The following is a 17,220-nucleotide window of genomic DNA, read 5'->3' as shown; positions in this document are numbered from 1 at the left end:
GTCAAACAATACTGTTTGGTCTGGGTCTAAACAGAGCGCGTTGTGTGTGACGTCTTCTTTTGCGGGTTCACACTAGAGCGCGTTTGCTGTCACATTTTATTTATAGTGTGAACAAGCAGACAAAAAAATCATATTTGATCAAAAAATCGAAATTGAGCATTAAGACCTGCAGTGTGAACGTAGCCTAAGGCACATCTGTGCAATATTCATGCTGTCTAATCAGCACCTTGACATGCCACACCTGCGAGGTGGGATGGATTATCTCGACAAAGGAGAAGTTCTCACTAACTCAGATTTAGACAGATGTGTGAACAATATTTGATAGTAATGGGTCCTTTGTGTCTGTAGAAAAAAGTTCAGCTCATGAAAAATGGCAGGAAAAACAAATGTGGTGCGTTTATATTTTTTCTTCAGTGTAATATATTAATGGCATGGTGTATGCTGTATCCACAATTGAAAACTAAGATTTTGATGTGTATATATCATTGTACTTGTAATGTTGAGAACTTACAAATGTGTGTTCACACTAATACACAAACAATTTGAAAACATGTTTTTTTGTTTGTTTTTTCTATCCCTTTTTAAATTAACTTTATCCCCAGATTGTTTTTAGCTTGTGAATCGGACAATTCCCCCCTTAAAGGAAGTCACACAAATATTTTGTTGTGTTAACAAGTATATGTCTTGATGCATGTGCAATCACCCGGGTTATTAATTCTGTTCATCTGGACGTAGTGTTTTCAGTGGGAGAAACATTTCGTCACTCATCCAAGTGACTTCTTCAGTCTCAGCTGACTGCAGGTTTCCCCAATCTTATAAACAGTACATTTTCATAATGACTGAAACCATCCCACTGAAGGAACAATGGGCTGGGAGGTCAGTTCCTTGATCATCAAAATTCTCCTGACTAATCATCAGCAAGCACTGATGGCTGATCATTGACCATTGCTCAATGGTCATGAGTACCATTCAGAGAGAGTTGGAGAATGGCTGCAATCACAGCATTGCATGATGGTGAAAGATGCATCCTTAGGCCCCCTCCTCGATTCAGAGATGGTCTTTCCCTTTTTAGGTAAATGGCCTCCTTGCATCCCTTCTCAAACCAGCCTCCTCCCTGTCCGGGATACATCCTCATCATTGAAAGAGTGTCCACTGGCCTGTAGGTGTGGAGTCCTGGCCTGTCGAGTTAGCTCTCCTGTCATGTGCCATCCACACAACACAGAAGAACTGAGACTGAAGAAGTCACTTGGATGAGTGATGAAATGTTTCCTACTGGAAACACTACGTCCAGATGAACAGAATGAACTTTAGCAAGTATAATTAGGATTAAACAAAACAGTAAGGGTGGTTGAACAGAGACTATCTGCATAGTTTGGAAACATTTCTATCAGACAATTTCATAACATACAACTGTATCTGTTGCTTTAATGAATTTTTATTACTTTGATGACATTTGTAGTTTTACATTTCTCAGGTGTCATCTGTATTTCATCACTACGGCTTTCACAAAAGTGTAGAGTTACTTATGTGGCTGAATTCACAACCCCTGCAAATGCAGAGGAGTTCATTACAGGGTAATAAGCTCACACATTTTCCATAGGTACATTTGCTATGAGCATGAGTTATGAAATAGCCAGCAGCATTTTAAATAGAAATCAGTGCTATAGTAGCTACATGCAGTGCATCATAAAGTTAAAAAAAAAAGGCAAACATGGTATTGTGTGCAGAAACGTCTTATAGTTTTTCTGTAGTATAATTTACAGAACTAAAGGAGTGCAAAAAGGTTTCAGATATATGTATTTGTATCCATTCCATCAGACAGTACATTGTTCTCCTTTACTAAGGACTTGTAGGATCCTTGGTGCTGTAGAAATGAACTCTCTGCACAGCATCGTCAGCACCTGAAAGAACATGAGTTACAGTTAAATTAAGGCAATGTACGATAATTGCGCACAAGCTTTAACGTGGTGTAAGTAAAACCTGATTGGCAGATGAAGTTGAGGTTCTCCTCACAGGGCTGGTCCTGCCAGAGGAAGTGCTCCGTGCTGGCCACGCCTCCACAGGTGCTGGAGTAGCTGTCAGGAACAAAATCCTGTGGCCAATTTAAGAAATTCATGGAATATCCAGACATCCAGAACCACTCGTCTGCTCTGAGGGATCTGATGAATCAGAAATTAGTTGAAATGTTTTTTTCAATCCAAACAAATACAAGGACGCACAGCCTGAGACGTCATGACCTCATCTTTTGAAAATGTCTCAATTTGCAAAATTCAAATTGTCACGGCGTATGAAAAGAGAACAGGTTGGAGCTTCTGGCCTCTAGCTATTCTGCATGAGCTTAAACATGAATTATGACCCTGACTCTGAAACAAATCCCTCATTTGAAAATACATTAGCATATTCCTAGTGTTACACAAAATAGGTGAAGCGCATTTCACAGAAAACGTAAAATACACACACAAACATTTAATTGGAGCACCGAACACTATTTAAATTTAGAGCTTTACTTACAAAAAAAATCTGTTTCTTCATTATTTTGTTTCTTTTCACTTCGGGACCATGTGTACATAATTTCATTCCAAATCATGTTAACATGTGATGCGAATGACAATAAAGCTCCTTGAATCCTTGAAATATTTCACAGCAAGCTTAGATCTGAGTAATAGAGCAGATTGGATCGATGCATTCTGTGTTTCTGTGAGTGAGCTTGCAGTTGTTTGTGTTTTCAATTCCTGTTTTGATATCACTGTCGTTTTATGTTGAGATGTGGTTCTTGTAGTAGTATCTCGGTTCTGGTTCTTGTTTAATGTTAAAGTTTTGGTGGCTGTTGGATTACTTCACTGAAGGTTTGTTGTGGTATTTAACACTGAGATGCTAGGACACAAGACAAAATATTAAAAAATATATATTTAAAAGGTATCCTACCCACTAACAGGTGCCATGATGAAGAACACCTGTCTGATTGGAGTATGGTTTTGCCTACCATTTCTTCATCTTCTTAATTTCATGTTCTCCTGGTTGCTTCTTATTTTGTTGATTGTCTGTTCATTTTGAGTAATTCTGTTTTTTTCTTTTGGTGATGTTCAATAATTTCTGTTAATCACTGTTTGTTTTTTTAGTGGTGGCTCTTTTGTGGTCATTTTGCTCTGAGCTGACAATCCTACATAAGCTGTGGATTACTTATTACTTGACATTAAGACAGTTGTCAGCAAAGGAAAACAGAATCAGCTAATTTATATTATTTCTTGCTAATTAATTTGGTTGTTGAAAACACTAATTTTCTCATTTCATCAGTACCTGCGCAGTCCCAGCCAGACGTGGTCTGTGAGAGAGAAAGGAATGAGGCCCAGCAGCTGCTCCAACTCGCTTTGCTCCTGTTGGCTGTGAAGGCTGAGCAGGTCCCAGTAATAACGTCTACAGTACATCAGAGCATCGGACCAGCAGAGCCTCTCTCCCACCACCGTCACATTCCTGCCACCAAGCTGCAGGCTCACAGGTGGAGGAGGGCTGGAAGGAGGTGGAGGTGTCGGTGAAGGAATGACGGCTTCTGGTGCTGGAGAGAAATAGTTTTGTTCTATGTTTGACTCTTTTTTAAAAAAAATTTAACTGGTTAAACTGTATCGTTGCATTATGCACCCAATTAAAAAGGGAAGACTGAAAACCAGAAACAAGTTCAATTTGTCCACTGTGTAGTGGAAAATGAAAAAACACTAAACACTAAAAGGTTAAAGCTGTTTCTACGTTTGGAAGTAATTTTCCAACAGTCATATACAGTGGGGCAAAAAAGTATTTAGTCAGCCACCGATTGTGCAAGTTCCCCCACTTAAAATGATGACAGAGGTCAGTAATTTGCACCAGAGGTACACTTCAACTGTGAGAGACAGAATGTGAAAGAAAAATCCATGAATCCACATGGTAGGATTTGTAAAGAATTTATTCGTAAATTAGGGTGGAAAATAAGTATTTGGTCACCTCAAACATGGAAAATCTCTGGCTCTCACAGACCTGTAACGTCTTCTGTAAGAAGCTTTTCTGTCCCCCACTCGTTACCTGTATGAATGGCACCTGTTTGAACTCATCATCTGTATAAAAGACACCTGTCCACAGCCTCAAACAGTCAGACTCCAAACTCCGCCATGGCCAAGACCAAAGAGCTTTCGAAGGACACCAGGAAAAGTATTGTAGACCTGCACCAGACTGGGAAGAGTGAATCTACAATAGGCAAGCAGCTTGGTGTGAAAAAATCAACTGTGGGAGCAATCATCAGAAAATGGAAGACATACAAGACCACTGATAATCTCCCTCGATCTGGGGCTCCACGCAAGATCTCATCCCGTGGGGTCAAAATGATCATGAGAACGGTGAGCAAAGATCCCAGAACCACACGGGGGGACCTGGTGAATGACCTGCAGAGAGCTGGGACCAAAGTAACAAAGGTCACCATCAGTAACACACTACAACGGCAGGGAATCAAATCCCGCAGTGCCAGACGTGTTCCGCTGCTGAAGCCAGTGCATGTCCAGGCCCGTCTGAAGTTTGCCAGAGAGCACATGGATGATACAGCAGAGGATTGGGAGAATGTCATGTGGTCAGATGAAACCAAAGTAGAACTTTGTGGTATAAACTCAACTCGTCGTGTTTGGAGGAAGAAGAATACTGAGTTGCATCCCAAGAACACCATACCTACTGTGAAGCATGGGGGTGGAAACATCATGCTATGGGGCTGTTTTTCTGCCAAGGGACAGGACGACTGATCCGTGTTAAGGACAGAATGAATGGGGCCATGTATCGTGAGATTTTGAGCCAAAACCTCCTTCCATCAGTGAGAACTTTGAAGATGAAACGAGGCTGGGTCTTCCAACATGACAATGATCCAAAACACACCGCCCGGGCAACAAAGGAGTGGCTCCGTAAGAAGCATTTGAAAGTCCTGGAGTGGCCTAGCCAGTCTCCAGACCTCAACCCCATAGAAAATCTGTGGCGGGAGTTGAAAGTCCGTGTTGCTCGGCGACAGCCCCAAAACATCACTGCTCTCGAGAAGATCTGCATGGAGGAATGGGCCAAAATACCAGCTACTGTGTGTGCAAACCTGGTAAAGACCTATAGTAAACGTTTGACCTCTGTTATTGCCAACAAAGGTTATGTTACAAAGTATTGAGTTGTATTTTTGTTATTGACCAAATACTTATTTTCCACCCTGATTTACGAATAAATTCTTTACAAATCCTACCATGTGAATTCATGGATTTTTCTTTCACATTCTGTCTCTCACAGTTGAAGTGTACCTCTGGTGCAAATTACTGACCTCTGTCATCATTTTAAGTGGGGGAACTTGCACAATCGGTGGCTGACTAAATACTTTTTTGCCCCACTGTATCCACACATGACCACAACAGATCTGCTAGAAAGAAATCTTATGGCCTTACCAGGCAGAGAAGCAAACACCTCCACTTCACACAGTGTCAGAATTTTCGGAGATCCTGGTATGATCACACTGATGTAGCGACCTTTCATTTCATTACACTGGAATGTGTATGTTGGTGTACCCGCTAATGATTCCAGAACGCCACACCTGATGGTGTTACACAAACATCAAAGTGAATTCATCATCATCATTGTTTCCCTCTAGACCCTTTTCACTAGGATTTTGGGTGCTGCTGATCCAGCAGTTACATTTACAGCCACTTTCTTTGGTTTTGTATTTTGAATAGTTAGTGCTTTTTGGGGTTTGCTATTTTACAGTCATATGCATGACATGTACATTTCAGGTGGAAATAACAGAAGTCGCACATTGGGAGTGTTTTCAGTTTATATCCTATAGTTGTTGGTGCAGTCCTTCAAGTACCTTGGTGTCCACATCTCCTCAGACCTGACATGGGCTGCCCACATTCAGGTCCAGACCAAAAAGGCTAGGCAGCGCCTGTATCACCTACGACAACTGAGGAAGTTCAGGGTCTCTCCAAAGATCCTCAGGATTTTCTATACAGGCGCTGTGGAGAGCATCCTCACACAGAACATGACATCGTGGTTTGGGAACAGCTGTGTGAAGGACCAAAAAGCTCTCCAGAGAGTGATCCGTACAGCAGAACGCTGCTGCAGGATTGCTCTCCCCCCGCTTCAGGACACCTACACCAGGAGATGCCGGACTAGAGCAGCGCACATACTGAAGGACCCGTCCCAACAAACTGTTCCAACTTCTGCAATCTGGTAGAAGGTTCCGCATCTTCTGGGCAAGGACAGAGACTCAAGAGGAGCTTCTATCCCCAAGCCATCCGGGCCCTAAACACACACACCCGCCCTCTCACATCATCTATAATTGACTGAGACAGGACTCTCTTCCAGACACTCTAAACCCAGGCACAATGTACATTTCAAATTCCTTTAATTTTAAATATGTTTATATTGTCTATCCTGTAAAATAGTCAGAGGTCTATTCATATTAATGTACAGAATTCACCTGCTTGCTGCTACTACTGCACATTCACCCAATGTATATACTACATATATATATATATATATATCAGCTGGATAGCGTAGTGGTTAGACTACACGCCTTTGGAACAGAGGATCGCAAGTTCGATTCCTGCCTGGGGCGTCTGTATCCAGTAAGGGTCCTAAGGCTAGACCCCCTATGCTAAGCGAGCCTACCGCAGACATGAGCGAGACAGATAAATATGAAGGCATGCCGGCTCGGACGTCGCCCGGATCAACAAGGTCCGCGTCAGGTGTTGAGGAACCAGGGCACCCTGACGAAAAGTGGGCTACTGGAACAAGAAGGCATCGGTGGGCAAGAGACGAAAACAGGGCGTTGTTGGAATGCTACTACGCAAGTAACCCCGGCGGAAGGGGCTACATGAATAGGATGATGGACCTATGGATTCTTCGATACCCAACATCCACAATGACGGCGAAACAACTAGTAGCTCAGTGTTCCAACATTCGAAGGAAGGGACTGCTATCACAGCTAGAGATTGACGAGGTACAACATAAATGCTACGGCAAGGAGGAGTCAGGACGCCAGGTCAGGGGGGAGATATCATCACCCCCACCCGAGATTGGGTACATAGCCCCAAGTGCGACAGGAGAAGGATCGTTGAGTGCGAGAGGAACTGACCTGAAAAATAGGATAATGGCCAAGCTTGAAACCTGGATCCCCCGTAGCCGGTTACCAAGATTACGTGAAGTACCCTCAGAAGGTCTGCTAGATGATGTTAATGCAGCACTACGGACAATACCTACAACCACGATTACCGACACTAACAAGCTGATCTACAATACGGCAGCAGTGATCAGTGAGATGCTTGGCTACAAGTTGAACAGCCACAAGGGGCAGTACCCTCCATGGAGAAGGAGGCTAGAGGGCAAGATCAAAGTAGCACGTAGGGAGGTTAGCCAACTAACGGAGTTGCAGAAAGGTGCGACAAAGAAGGTGCATAAGAAATACAGCAAGCTGTCCATACCTGAGGCCTTGGAAACTGCCAAGCAAAGACTCACAGCCTTGGCCAGCCGCTTGAGGAGGTACACCAGAGAGATAGAAGGCAGGAGAATAAACCAGCTGTTCTCCACAGAACCAGCAAAGGTGTACTCTCAGTGGCAAGGGAACAATAATAAGAGAACAGCACCACCAAGGCTGGAGACGGAGCAATACTGGAAGAGCATATGGGAGAAGGACGCAACCCATAACGGCAATGCTCAGTGGCTAGTGGATCTGAGGGCAGACCACAGCGACCTCCCTGAACAGGGTCCAGTAACCATCACAGTGGCAGATATCCAAGAAAGGGTCTCCAGTATGAAGAGTTGGACAGCACCAGGGCCCGACATGGTTCACACCTACTGGCTAAAGAAGCTGACTGCACTCCACGAGCGTCTGGCAGCACAAATGAACCAGCTGCTAGTTAACGAGAGACACCCGGAATGGCTAACCGAAGGTCGGACGGTCCTGATCCCCAAGGACCCCAAGAAGGGACCGGTCCCCTCCAACTACCGACCAATAACCTGCCTCAGTACTACATGGAAGCTCCTGTCAGGCATCATATCGGCTAAGATGAACAGGCACATGGGTCAATACATGAGTGGGACACAGAAAGGAATTGGCAAGAATACCAGAGGCGCAAAACACCAGCTACTGGTAGACAGAACAGTCAGCCGAGACTGCAAGACCAGACTGACCAACCTGTGCACTGCCTGGATTGATTACAAGAAGGCCTATGACTCAATGCCCCACAGCTGGATACTGGAATGCCTAGAATTGTACAAGATCAATGGGACCCTAAGAGCCTTCATCAGGAACTCAATGGGGATGTGGCGTACAACACTAGAGGCCAACTCCAAGCCCATAGCACAAGTCACCATCAAGTGCGGGATCTACCAAGGAGATGCTCTGTCCCCACTGCTGTTCTGCATAGGCCTGAACCCCCTCAGTGAGATCATTAACAAGACTGGCTACGGATACCGACTACGGAACGGAGCAGTTGTCAGCCACCTCCTGTACATGGATGACATCAAGCTGTATGCCAAGAGTGAACGAGACATCGATTCACTGATCCACACTACCAGGCTATACAGCAATGACATTGGAATGTCGTTCGGACTGGAGAAGTGTAGTCGGATGGTAACAAAGAGAGGGAAGGTAGTCAGAACTGAGGGGATTGAACTACCAGAAGGCAACATTGCAGACATAGAGGACAGTTACAAGTACCTGGGGATCCCGCAGGCAAATGGGAACCATGAAGAGGCCGCTAGAAAGGCTGCAACCACCAAGTACCTGCAGAGGGTCAGGCAAGTCCTGAGGAGTCAGCTGAATGGTAAGAACAAGATCCGGGCCATCAACACGTACGCCCTGCCCGTGATCAGGTACCCTGCTGGGGTAATAGGCTGGCCAAAGGAGGAGATAGAAGCCACTGACATAAAGACAAGAAAGCTCCTTACCATGCATGGAGGGTTTCACCCCAAGTCCAGCACCCTGAGGCTGTACGCTAAGCGGAAGGAAGGGGGCCGGGGACTGGTGAGTGTCAGCACCACAGTCCAGGATGAGACAAGGAACATCCAAGAATACATTGGAAGATGGCCCCAACTGACCGAGTGCTCAGTGAATACCTCAGGCAGCAGAAACCCAAGAAAGAGGAGGGAGACGAGGAACCATCATGGAAGGACAGGCCCCTGCACTGGTATGTACCACCGGCAGATAGAGGAGGTGGCTGATATCCAGAAATCCTACCAGTGGCTGGACAAAGCTGGACTGAAAGACAGCACAGAGGCACTAATCATGGCAGCACAAGAACAAGCTCTGAGTACAAGATCCATAGAGGCTGGGGTCTATCACACCAGGCAAGACCCCAAGTGCAGGCTGTGTAAAGATGCCCCAGAGACAATCCAGCACATAACAGCAGGGTGCAAGATGCTAGCAGGCAAGGCATACATGGAACGCCATAACCAGGTGGCTGGCATAGTGTACAGGAACATCTGTGCCGAGTATAACCTGGAAGTCCCGAGGTCAAAATGGGAGATGCCCCCAAGGGTGGTGGAGAATGACCGAGCTAAGATCCTGTGGGACTTCCAGATACAGACGGACAAAATGGTGGTGGCTAACCAACCGGACATAGTGGTGGTAGACAAACAGAAGAAGACGGCCGTAGTGATCGATGTAGCGGTTCCGAATGACAGCAATATCAGGAAGAAGGAACACGAGAAGCTGGAGAAATACCAAGGGCTCAGAGAAGAGCTCGAGAGGATGTGGAGGGTGAAGGTAACGGTGGTCCCCGTGGTAATCGGAGCACTAGGTGCGGTGACTCCCAAGCTAGGCGAGTGGCTCCAGCAGATCCCGGGAACAACATCGGAGATCTCTGTCCAGAAGAGCGCAGTCCTGGGAACAGCTAAGATACTGCGCAGGACCCTCAAGCTCCCAGGCCTCTGGTAGAGGACCCGAGCTTGAAGGATAAACCGCCCGCAGGGGCGTGCTGGGTGTTTTTATATATATATATATAGAATGTCCCCCCCCCCCCCCCCCCCCCCCCCCCACACACACACACACACACACACACAATTTTTGCACATGTCGAGGAGCGTGTCGGGCTACATTTCACTGTGTGTTATACTTGTATAACTATGCATGTGACAAATAAAGAACCTTGAACCTTGAACCTTGTTTATTTAATATCTCCAAGCTCTAATTAACATCATCCTCTACATGTGTGTTTGGATCCTTTGAATCCTTTCTACTATCAGTCTCGTGTCTCACCTGGAATTTGTGTTGCCATTCTGCTCCAGTGAGTCTCCAATCAGGATCTGTGCCCCAAGAAGTCTTTCAGAACAACAGTCTTGTCTGTTGATGATGGTGACAGCAGTGACTTTATAGACAGCCAATAAGTCTACTCTCCACCAGGGATTCTGCTGTGTCCCAGTGTGGGTACAACATGAATAACCCCAGAATTCAGTTCTGCACCCATCGACACCTTTGAAGGGAATCCCAACTGCATTCTCTGTTGATGACTGTACTGTTTGTTTGTTTAAGGCCACATTTTGAAGCGGCTCCACTAAATTGTTGAAAGGAACAAACAAGTATGAATCAGTATCAAGCAGATGTGTTTCCATAGATCAGATCCAGTCACTTAAAGCTCTACCTGCTGGGGCAGCATACACCTCAACTTCACACAGGGTGAGAGTCTTCTTCTGTCCAGGAAGAAACACGTTCACAAAGCGACCCTCCATGCTGCCTCCATCACACTGGTATGTGTAGGTTTTACCCGCGTTGATATGTGAGATGGAAGCACACCTGACACCAATGGATGGGGAAATATTAAGTTGACATAATTACTTTATCAAGAAGAGAATGTAACTGAGAACATAGGGGAAAAGTGCATTTTCAAGCCTTTTGAAAGTTTTCATAGGTTTTCCCAAAAAATCACAGAAGCTTTTATTGGTTCCTTTGCTAGTTTGACCGATGTAAGCTATTTACATCTCTATGGCATTTATAAGAACCAATACATGAAAATTTAAAGAGTAACAAACAAGTGTGAAGAAATACCCTTTAACCTTATTGTGACTGTTACACATTGCATAATTAGTGATTAATTAATCCAAACAATTTGCAACTGTTCTCTAATGTGTCTCCTATTTTTGTATATAGGTCTCTTGTTTCGTATATATCCCTCTTGACTGTATATATTTCTCCTGTTGCTATTTATTTCTGCTGTCTACTATTTATATTTTATTCTGCTGTACATGTACAATGACAATGAAGGGCTACTGTATTCCATCTATTCTAGTCTATTGTAACGCAAGGTTTCAGCACATTTGGAACAGTGCAAACACAACAACAGAGCACAAACAAGCAAATAACTACACATAAGACATGTTAGGGAATGTGTGTTGTTTTTTTAAAAGGAAATTAAAATATCAAATATCAAAATATAAAATATCAGATTTTTTAGAATGTCAGATTTTTAAATCTGCAAATATGCACGTTTAATTTCATTCAGGTTTATTTATATATACTGTAAGGAAAGCACCCTATAGTATTTGGGTGATCACCCTAACAATCAAATAACCCCCTGTGAGCAAGCACTTTGCAATGGTAAGAGGGGGAAAATGTTTTTTTAGTGGGGCGCAAACTTCAGCAGAATCAGACCCGGGGATGGGCCAGACCAGTTTGGGGATGAGGAAAGAAGAAAGGGAAGACACAAGACAAAATACCAACAATTGGAGAGAAAGACAGCAATTTAAAGACATTGCAGCTCACTGTATTGTGACGTTTATATCGATCTTAAAAATCCTAAATTTGTTGCACTGCAGTTAAAAGGTTGGGAAATCCACTTATTATATGTTAGTTCACCATGTGGTGGACAAAATGAATCTTGTAAACTTTTGACTTATCACTGTTCCAGTTATACTTAAAAACTCACTTTACATTGAAACACTTGTAATTACCTGGGATTATTGTTTCCATTGTTCTCCAGTGAGTTTCCTATTCTGATCTCAGCTCCATCCAGTCTTTCAGCACAGCAGTCTCCTCTGTTGGTGACTTTTACAGCAGTGATTGTAAAGCTTCGCTGCAGGTCCACCCTCCACCAGGGGTTGGTCTCGTCTTCAGCCGTGTGGCTACAGAACCCATTGCTATAGAACGAGTTCCGTCTGCCATCGATGGCTTTGGACGCAGTGGCAACAGAGAGTGTAGATGACTGGGTAGCTTCTCCTTTGAGTGCCACATTGGGTAATGGGTATTCTTGAAGGAAAACCACAAAGAGACATTAGATCATTGTGAATAGTTAATTATATTTGTTGCAGAAGGCGCAGAGTGCAGTAAGTTTGAAGACCACACTTGGCTGTCATTCTGGCTCAAAGACCTTTAACTATACAAAACAACAAGAATGATTAATTTGTGTTGGGAGGTGGGCCATTTGGAAAATTAACAACAACTTGAACAATCAAGGCCTCAGACTTGTGTATCGGCATCAGGCTGAAATGTGATTACCATAGTAAACTTCAACCTCGCAGATGCTAAGGACATTTTCACTTCCTGGTAGAAACACAGTGACATAGCGTCCCTCTATGGAGCTACATGGAAAGTAGTATGTCTGTCCACTGGGAATATGAGAGATGACTGCACATCTGTGTATGAGAAAGCCAAAAAGAAGAAAAAAATAAGAAGGGACAATATGCTACTCAAATAATGATTACTCATGTATTTTATCTGTCTGCATCAAGCTGTTTCACCTCATGCTTTCAATGTCATTGATCGCTGCGGACTTTCCAATCCAGATTTCAGCACCATCCAGTCCGTTTTCCAGTTCTGCTCTATTGGTTATTATTACAGCACCAATTGTATACACATTTACCAGGTCTACCCTCCACCAGGGATCAGATTCTGACTTGGTGAGTGTACAGGACCCTAACTGATATCTTGATTCTCTTCTCCCATCAACTGCTTTGCCAGCAATACCCACGCTGTCACCAACCGAGGACTGGCTAGCCTTTCGGTTCAGTGCCAGGTTATGGAAAAGATAACCTTAATATAAAAAAATTTGTTAGTATTATGAATTATTCTCTATTTTTTTAAAGATTGTTTTGAGGGAAGTGAGGAAAAAGTTTACCTGTCAGCGCTCTAGATATCATCATGAAGGAAATCACTGTTAATGTAAAGAGTTTGACTTAAAAAATGTAAAATATAATTTATATCATATTCATTTTTAACTGTAGTGTTTGAAATTGTGTAAAAATGGGAATTTTAAAGGGAACAGCATACTCAACAACATCTCTGCTGAGTGACTGTTGATGTAACAAGCAATACAACTTAATTAAATTAACGGAGTGGATATAAAAACAAGGAATCATCAAAACCAGAAACATGTTGTGTCTAAATGTGTCTGAAAGACACCTGAAGCTACACTGATTGATAATTCCGATTAATCCTCGCTTGAATAGCTATTATTCCAGATCTGACAACAAGTTCTCAAGTATCTCACTGTTGTTTTTAAGACTTGTATATATTTTTATATCACCTCTGTCCAAAATGTTGCCTCAAGACTTTGCGTAGACCAAGATTTAAGTAAAAGAGCACTATGCTACTACTCAAAGTATTATCATAATTTTTGTATATGATAATGATTTTGAGGGTTTTTTCCAAGGTTTAAAATGAATTAAATCAAGTGTAACTGAAGATACTGTAAATTGACTTACCAATGGAGATGCAAATATAATTTCTCCCACTCATGGCTTTGGAAAATAATCACAGCTATTGCCACTTTACTGCCACTGTGGTTTTCTTCAGAGCATAAAAAATCACAAACCTTTCTACCTCATTTATTCTGGTGCAAACAAACATGTAAATTTTTATTCAGTGTTGTTTGCATGAAGGACAACACACCCACATATTACATTTGCTTCTTCTAAACAAATCTTGCTTCTGAAGTTTTCATAAGTTTTCTTATGTTTTGTCCACATCGTTGTTATAGACTTTTCTCTGTTTCGTTCCCCTTTTCTCATTACACATTTATGTTCCACACACCAAGTTTTTCTTTGTGTCCAAAACTCTTGGTCAAACAGCTCATTGTGGACTCTAAATATACTCAGTAATAAGAAATGTGCTTGAGCAATATTGCCCACAGCAATTTAAAATTCCACACTGACATGTGTAACACCTGAACAGACGCCACAGGTCTCGCACAGGGTTTGGTTTTGTGTTTTTTTGCTATTCTTTTCACTTTCTAGTAAATTTGCTCCTGGTGATGTCACATCATTTTTATGTGTGTACTTTCATTAGTGCTTTACAAATGTTTTGTGGTTGCAGTGAACACCAGTCAAAAGCATCCAGTTCCACCCAGTTTTAATAAATGGAATTATTTATTTAGTAAATGTTTGACATGGGTCTTAAATTAAAAAAAAAACACATAGGATTCAAGGTGGAAATGAACGCTCTTTAGGTCACGTTGAAGAAGAATGACTCCACTGCTGTAATAATCATCTGGATGAGGATCTTCCCAAGCTGAAAGTAATCAAAATATAGAGATGTTGGATCAGTTGACATGTCATACATGTTTGTATGCACTTGTTTGCTGTTGGACTACAAAGCTGCCCTTTGTCACAGATTTTGTTCATTATATTTATGGACAGAATTTTTAGTTGCATTCAAGGTGGTGGTCTCAGGATCTCGTTTCTGCACTTTCCAGATGATGCTTTTCTCCTGGCTTCATCAGACTGTGATCTCTAACTCGCACTGGGGGTTTTCCCGGGTGAGTGTTGGGATAAGAATTAACATCCTCAAGTTCAATGTCATGGTTTTCACCTGCTCCAGTTTGGGAGCAAGTTTCTAGGATATGTTGAGGATCTCAGGCTCCTGACACTGATGTGGCTGCTGTGCTGCTCTGTTTGGCTAGAGAGAGATCTGAGCTTGATAGTGAAGGTGTCACTTCATATTGATCAGCATTCGTATCCTTATGGTCACAAGCTCTGGGCAGTGACTTATCTGGCTGACTCTTTAATATACGGCAAGACACAACTGCACCGCATGAAAAGTGCATGTAGTGAAAATATTGTAGTTTTAAGTAATTTCATTTGAGAACACCCAAAATTGACTAAACGTTAAAAGTTCCAATTCAAATCTAGCAACATCCATCAGAAAACACACAAAATATTTTTTTGATAAATATTTAATTATAAACACGTAATACAAAATCATTACACGAGCATCTTCAGTAGTACCACATATAGCATTATTTGTGAACACCTGCTAAAAAGCAAGCAACACATGTGAACATCAGCCACTGAAGGCATCATTGTAAAGGTACTGCTGAACAAACAGCATTCATATAAACAACATATAATAGAAATATACTATCAGAACATAATTGTTTTTAAATGCACCTCTGCCATTTGCTGGCATCATTGTCATCATCAGCAAATGAATTTTGCTTTTGGTGTTTTAAAGGTAGACAAAGGCAAACAATGGTTTACCAGCAGTTTCTGTTTACACAGTTTAGCAGTTTAATAATCAAAGTAACCATAAACTTATCGAATGTTTTTGCTTAGCAATAAAAATGTGGGCTTTAAAGGGTACCAGACCCTTTACCCAAAATTTGCATAAATTGCACACACTGGTAAAAGCCGTGATTCTGGTTCACTTAATTCAAACTATGTGTTCGGTTACTCTTAATAATTCAGTTGTGCCCCATCTTACCACACCGTTTTAAAGAGTTCTACAAATGATTCCAACCAAATCTCTAACTGCATGTAAAAGCAGTATAAAAAAAGCTTCTCGAAAGTGATTGCCCTCCACCAGTCCTGATTTGTAATGTGACCTTTTCCCACAAAATTAATCATAGCAGTCTGGGACATACTGTTGATAGTAAACCTGTGAGTTTAAAAATAGTAGCATGGTTGGATAGGGAAGTTTTAATCTGTTATGTAGGGCAGGTTTCAGTTTCCTTATAGCCAGCTCAGAGTCAGGATGCCCACAGTGATCAGCAAAGCTAGAGGCGAGGAAGGAAGAACAGAAGAACAAGTATTAAGTACTCTACGTGTTTCATGCTTGAAGCACATATTCTTTTCTCAGGTAAGTATTAAACCAAAAGAAAGAAGAAAACTTATCTGGTACTTTTACCTTGCATCATTGATTGCTGGATTGTAATTGCATTAGCAGCAGAGGTGGTGGGTTTGGTGGTGGTGGTGGTGGTGGTGTTGGTGGAGTTGGAACTAACCAAATTGGTGACGGTGGCATTAACATCACTCAGGTTTACCACATTAGTTGTTATTTGGAAAGCAGGGCTACCCAGATTCCCTGAAGCTGAAAGAACAAGCAGAGAAAAAAAAGATCACTGATGTGTTTAAAGTACATAACAACATATTGATATATTGTCAGTGATGGTCTGTGTAACCATCATTAAAAGAGGTCTGTTAAAGGTGCAATTGATGTGATGTTGATGTGTTAGCTTACTGGCATTATAAGTTCCAGTGGAGACTGACATTGAGAAACTTGTACTGTCTGCGGCTGCTTTAGTTTGGGCTCTAGTAGAGACTGGTACTGTGGCATCAAATTGACACTGGATGTTCCTTCCATTGATTCTGCCCTTCACATTGTTGACTTGAAGCTGCGGAAGAAAACAGATCACAAAGAGAAGAGCTTAGTTTTTATTAGGATAATAATTTCTTCATTATTAAACTTCAATGTAAGTGAAGGCAACACAAGGGCATAAGCAGTGATAGGAAGAATGAGCATTTGTCACACACTCCAACCCTAAAAAAAGTATTACTAAAGTGTTTTTCAAAAGTCTGCTAGTAGAACTCACCGTTGTGGGATTCAGCTTGCCATTGTTGAGAAAAGCACTTATGTATTTGACTACATTGTTGTCATTTGCACAGATGTAGGTTGTGTCATTGACTCCCTGTGGTGAAGAACCAGAAATTGTAAATGTTACCTCTCTATAAAGATGACGACTAACAAAATACTAGACTGTCTCATTGTTAAACTTTACTGTATTTTCATCTGTGCTAAAAGGATTAAATTTGACATACCTGTGTGGTGTTCCGTGACAGGGTGAGAGCAGCGTAGCCGTCTGATTGTCCTGAAAGTGAAAACTTAAAATTCTGACCTCCCAGCGCTTGGCTACCAAGGAAGAAACATGTCCCACTGGAGGGGTCGCAGCCAGAGGGCTGAGAAACGCACAGCTGTGTCTTGCTACAATCATCTCTAGTAAAAGAGGTCTGCAAGGATAAATAAGATCCATGTTA

At 42.3% G+C, this 17,220-nt stretch overlaps 1 protein-coding gene across 1 annotated transcript; it reads right to left on the bottom strand.

Moving 5' to 3' along the window:
- Positions 1 to 1,422: 1,422 nt before the first annotated feature.
- LOC120739328 lies at positions 1,423 to 15,002 on the bottom strand. Its single transcript, XM_040041078.1, has 11 exons — positions 13,675 to 15,002; positions 13,089 to 13,124; positions 12,712 to 13,003; positions 12,470 to 12,606; positions 11,926 to 12,220; positions 10,620 to 10,771; positions 10,238 to 10,532; positions 5,427 to 5,572; positions 3,298 to 3,553; positions 1,981 to 2,159; positions 1,423 to 1,901 (listed from the first exon to the last, which is right to left on the bottom strand). Exons 1-11 carry the CDS (start codon positions 13,706 to 13,708, stop codon positions 1,840 to 1,842), a joined length of 1,884 nt encoding a protein of 627 aa, XP_039897012.1. The 5' UTR covers positions 13,709 to 15,002; the 3' UTR covers positions 1,423 to 1,839.
- Positions 15,003 to 17,220: the final 2,218 nt, after the last annotated feature.

This window comes from Simochromis diagramma, unplaced genomic scaffold (genome assembly GCF_900408965.1).
Source record: "Simochromis diagramma unplaced genomic scaffold, fSimDia1.1 OVJJ01000370.1, whole genome shotgun sequence".
NCBI lineage: Eukaryota > Metazoa > Chordata > Actinopteri > Cichliformes > Cichlidae > Simochromis > Simochromis diagramma.
The sequence above is the reverse complement of the archived record's forward strand: the minus strand, read 5'-3'. Positions and strand labels throughout refer to the sequence as shown.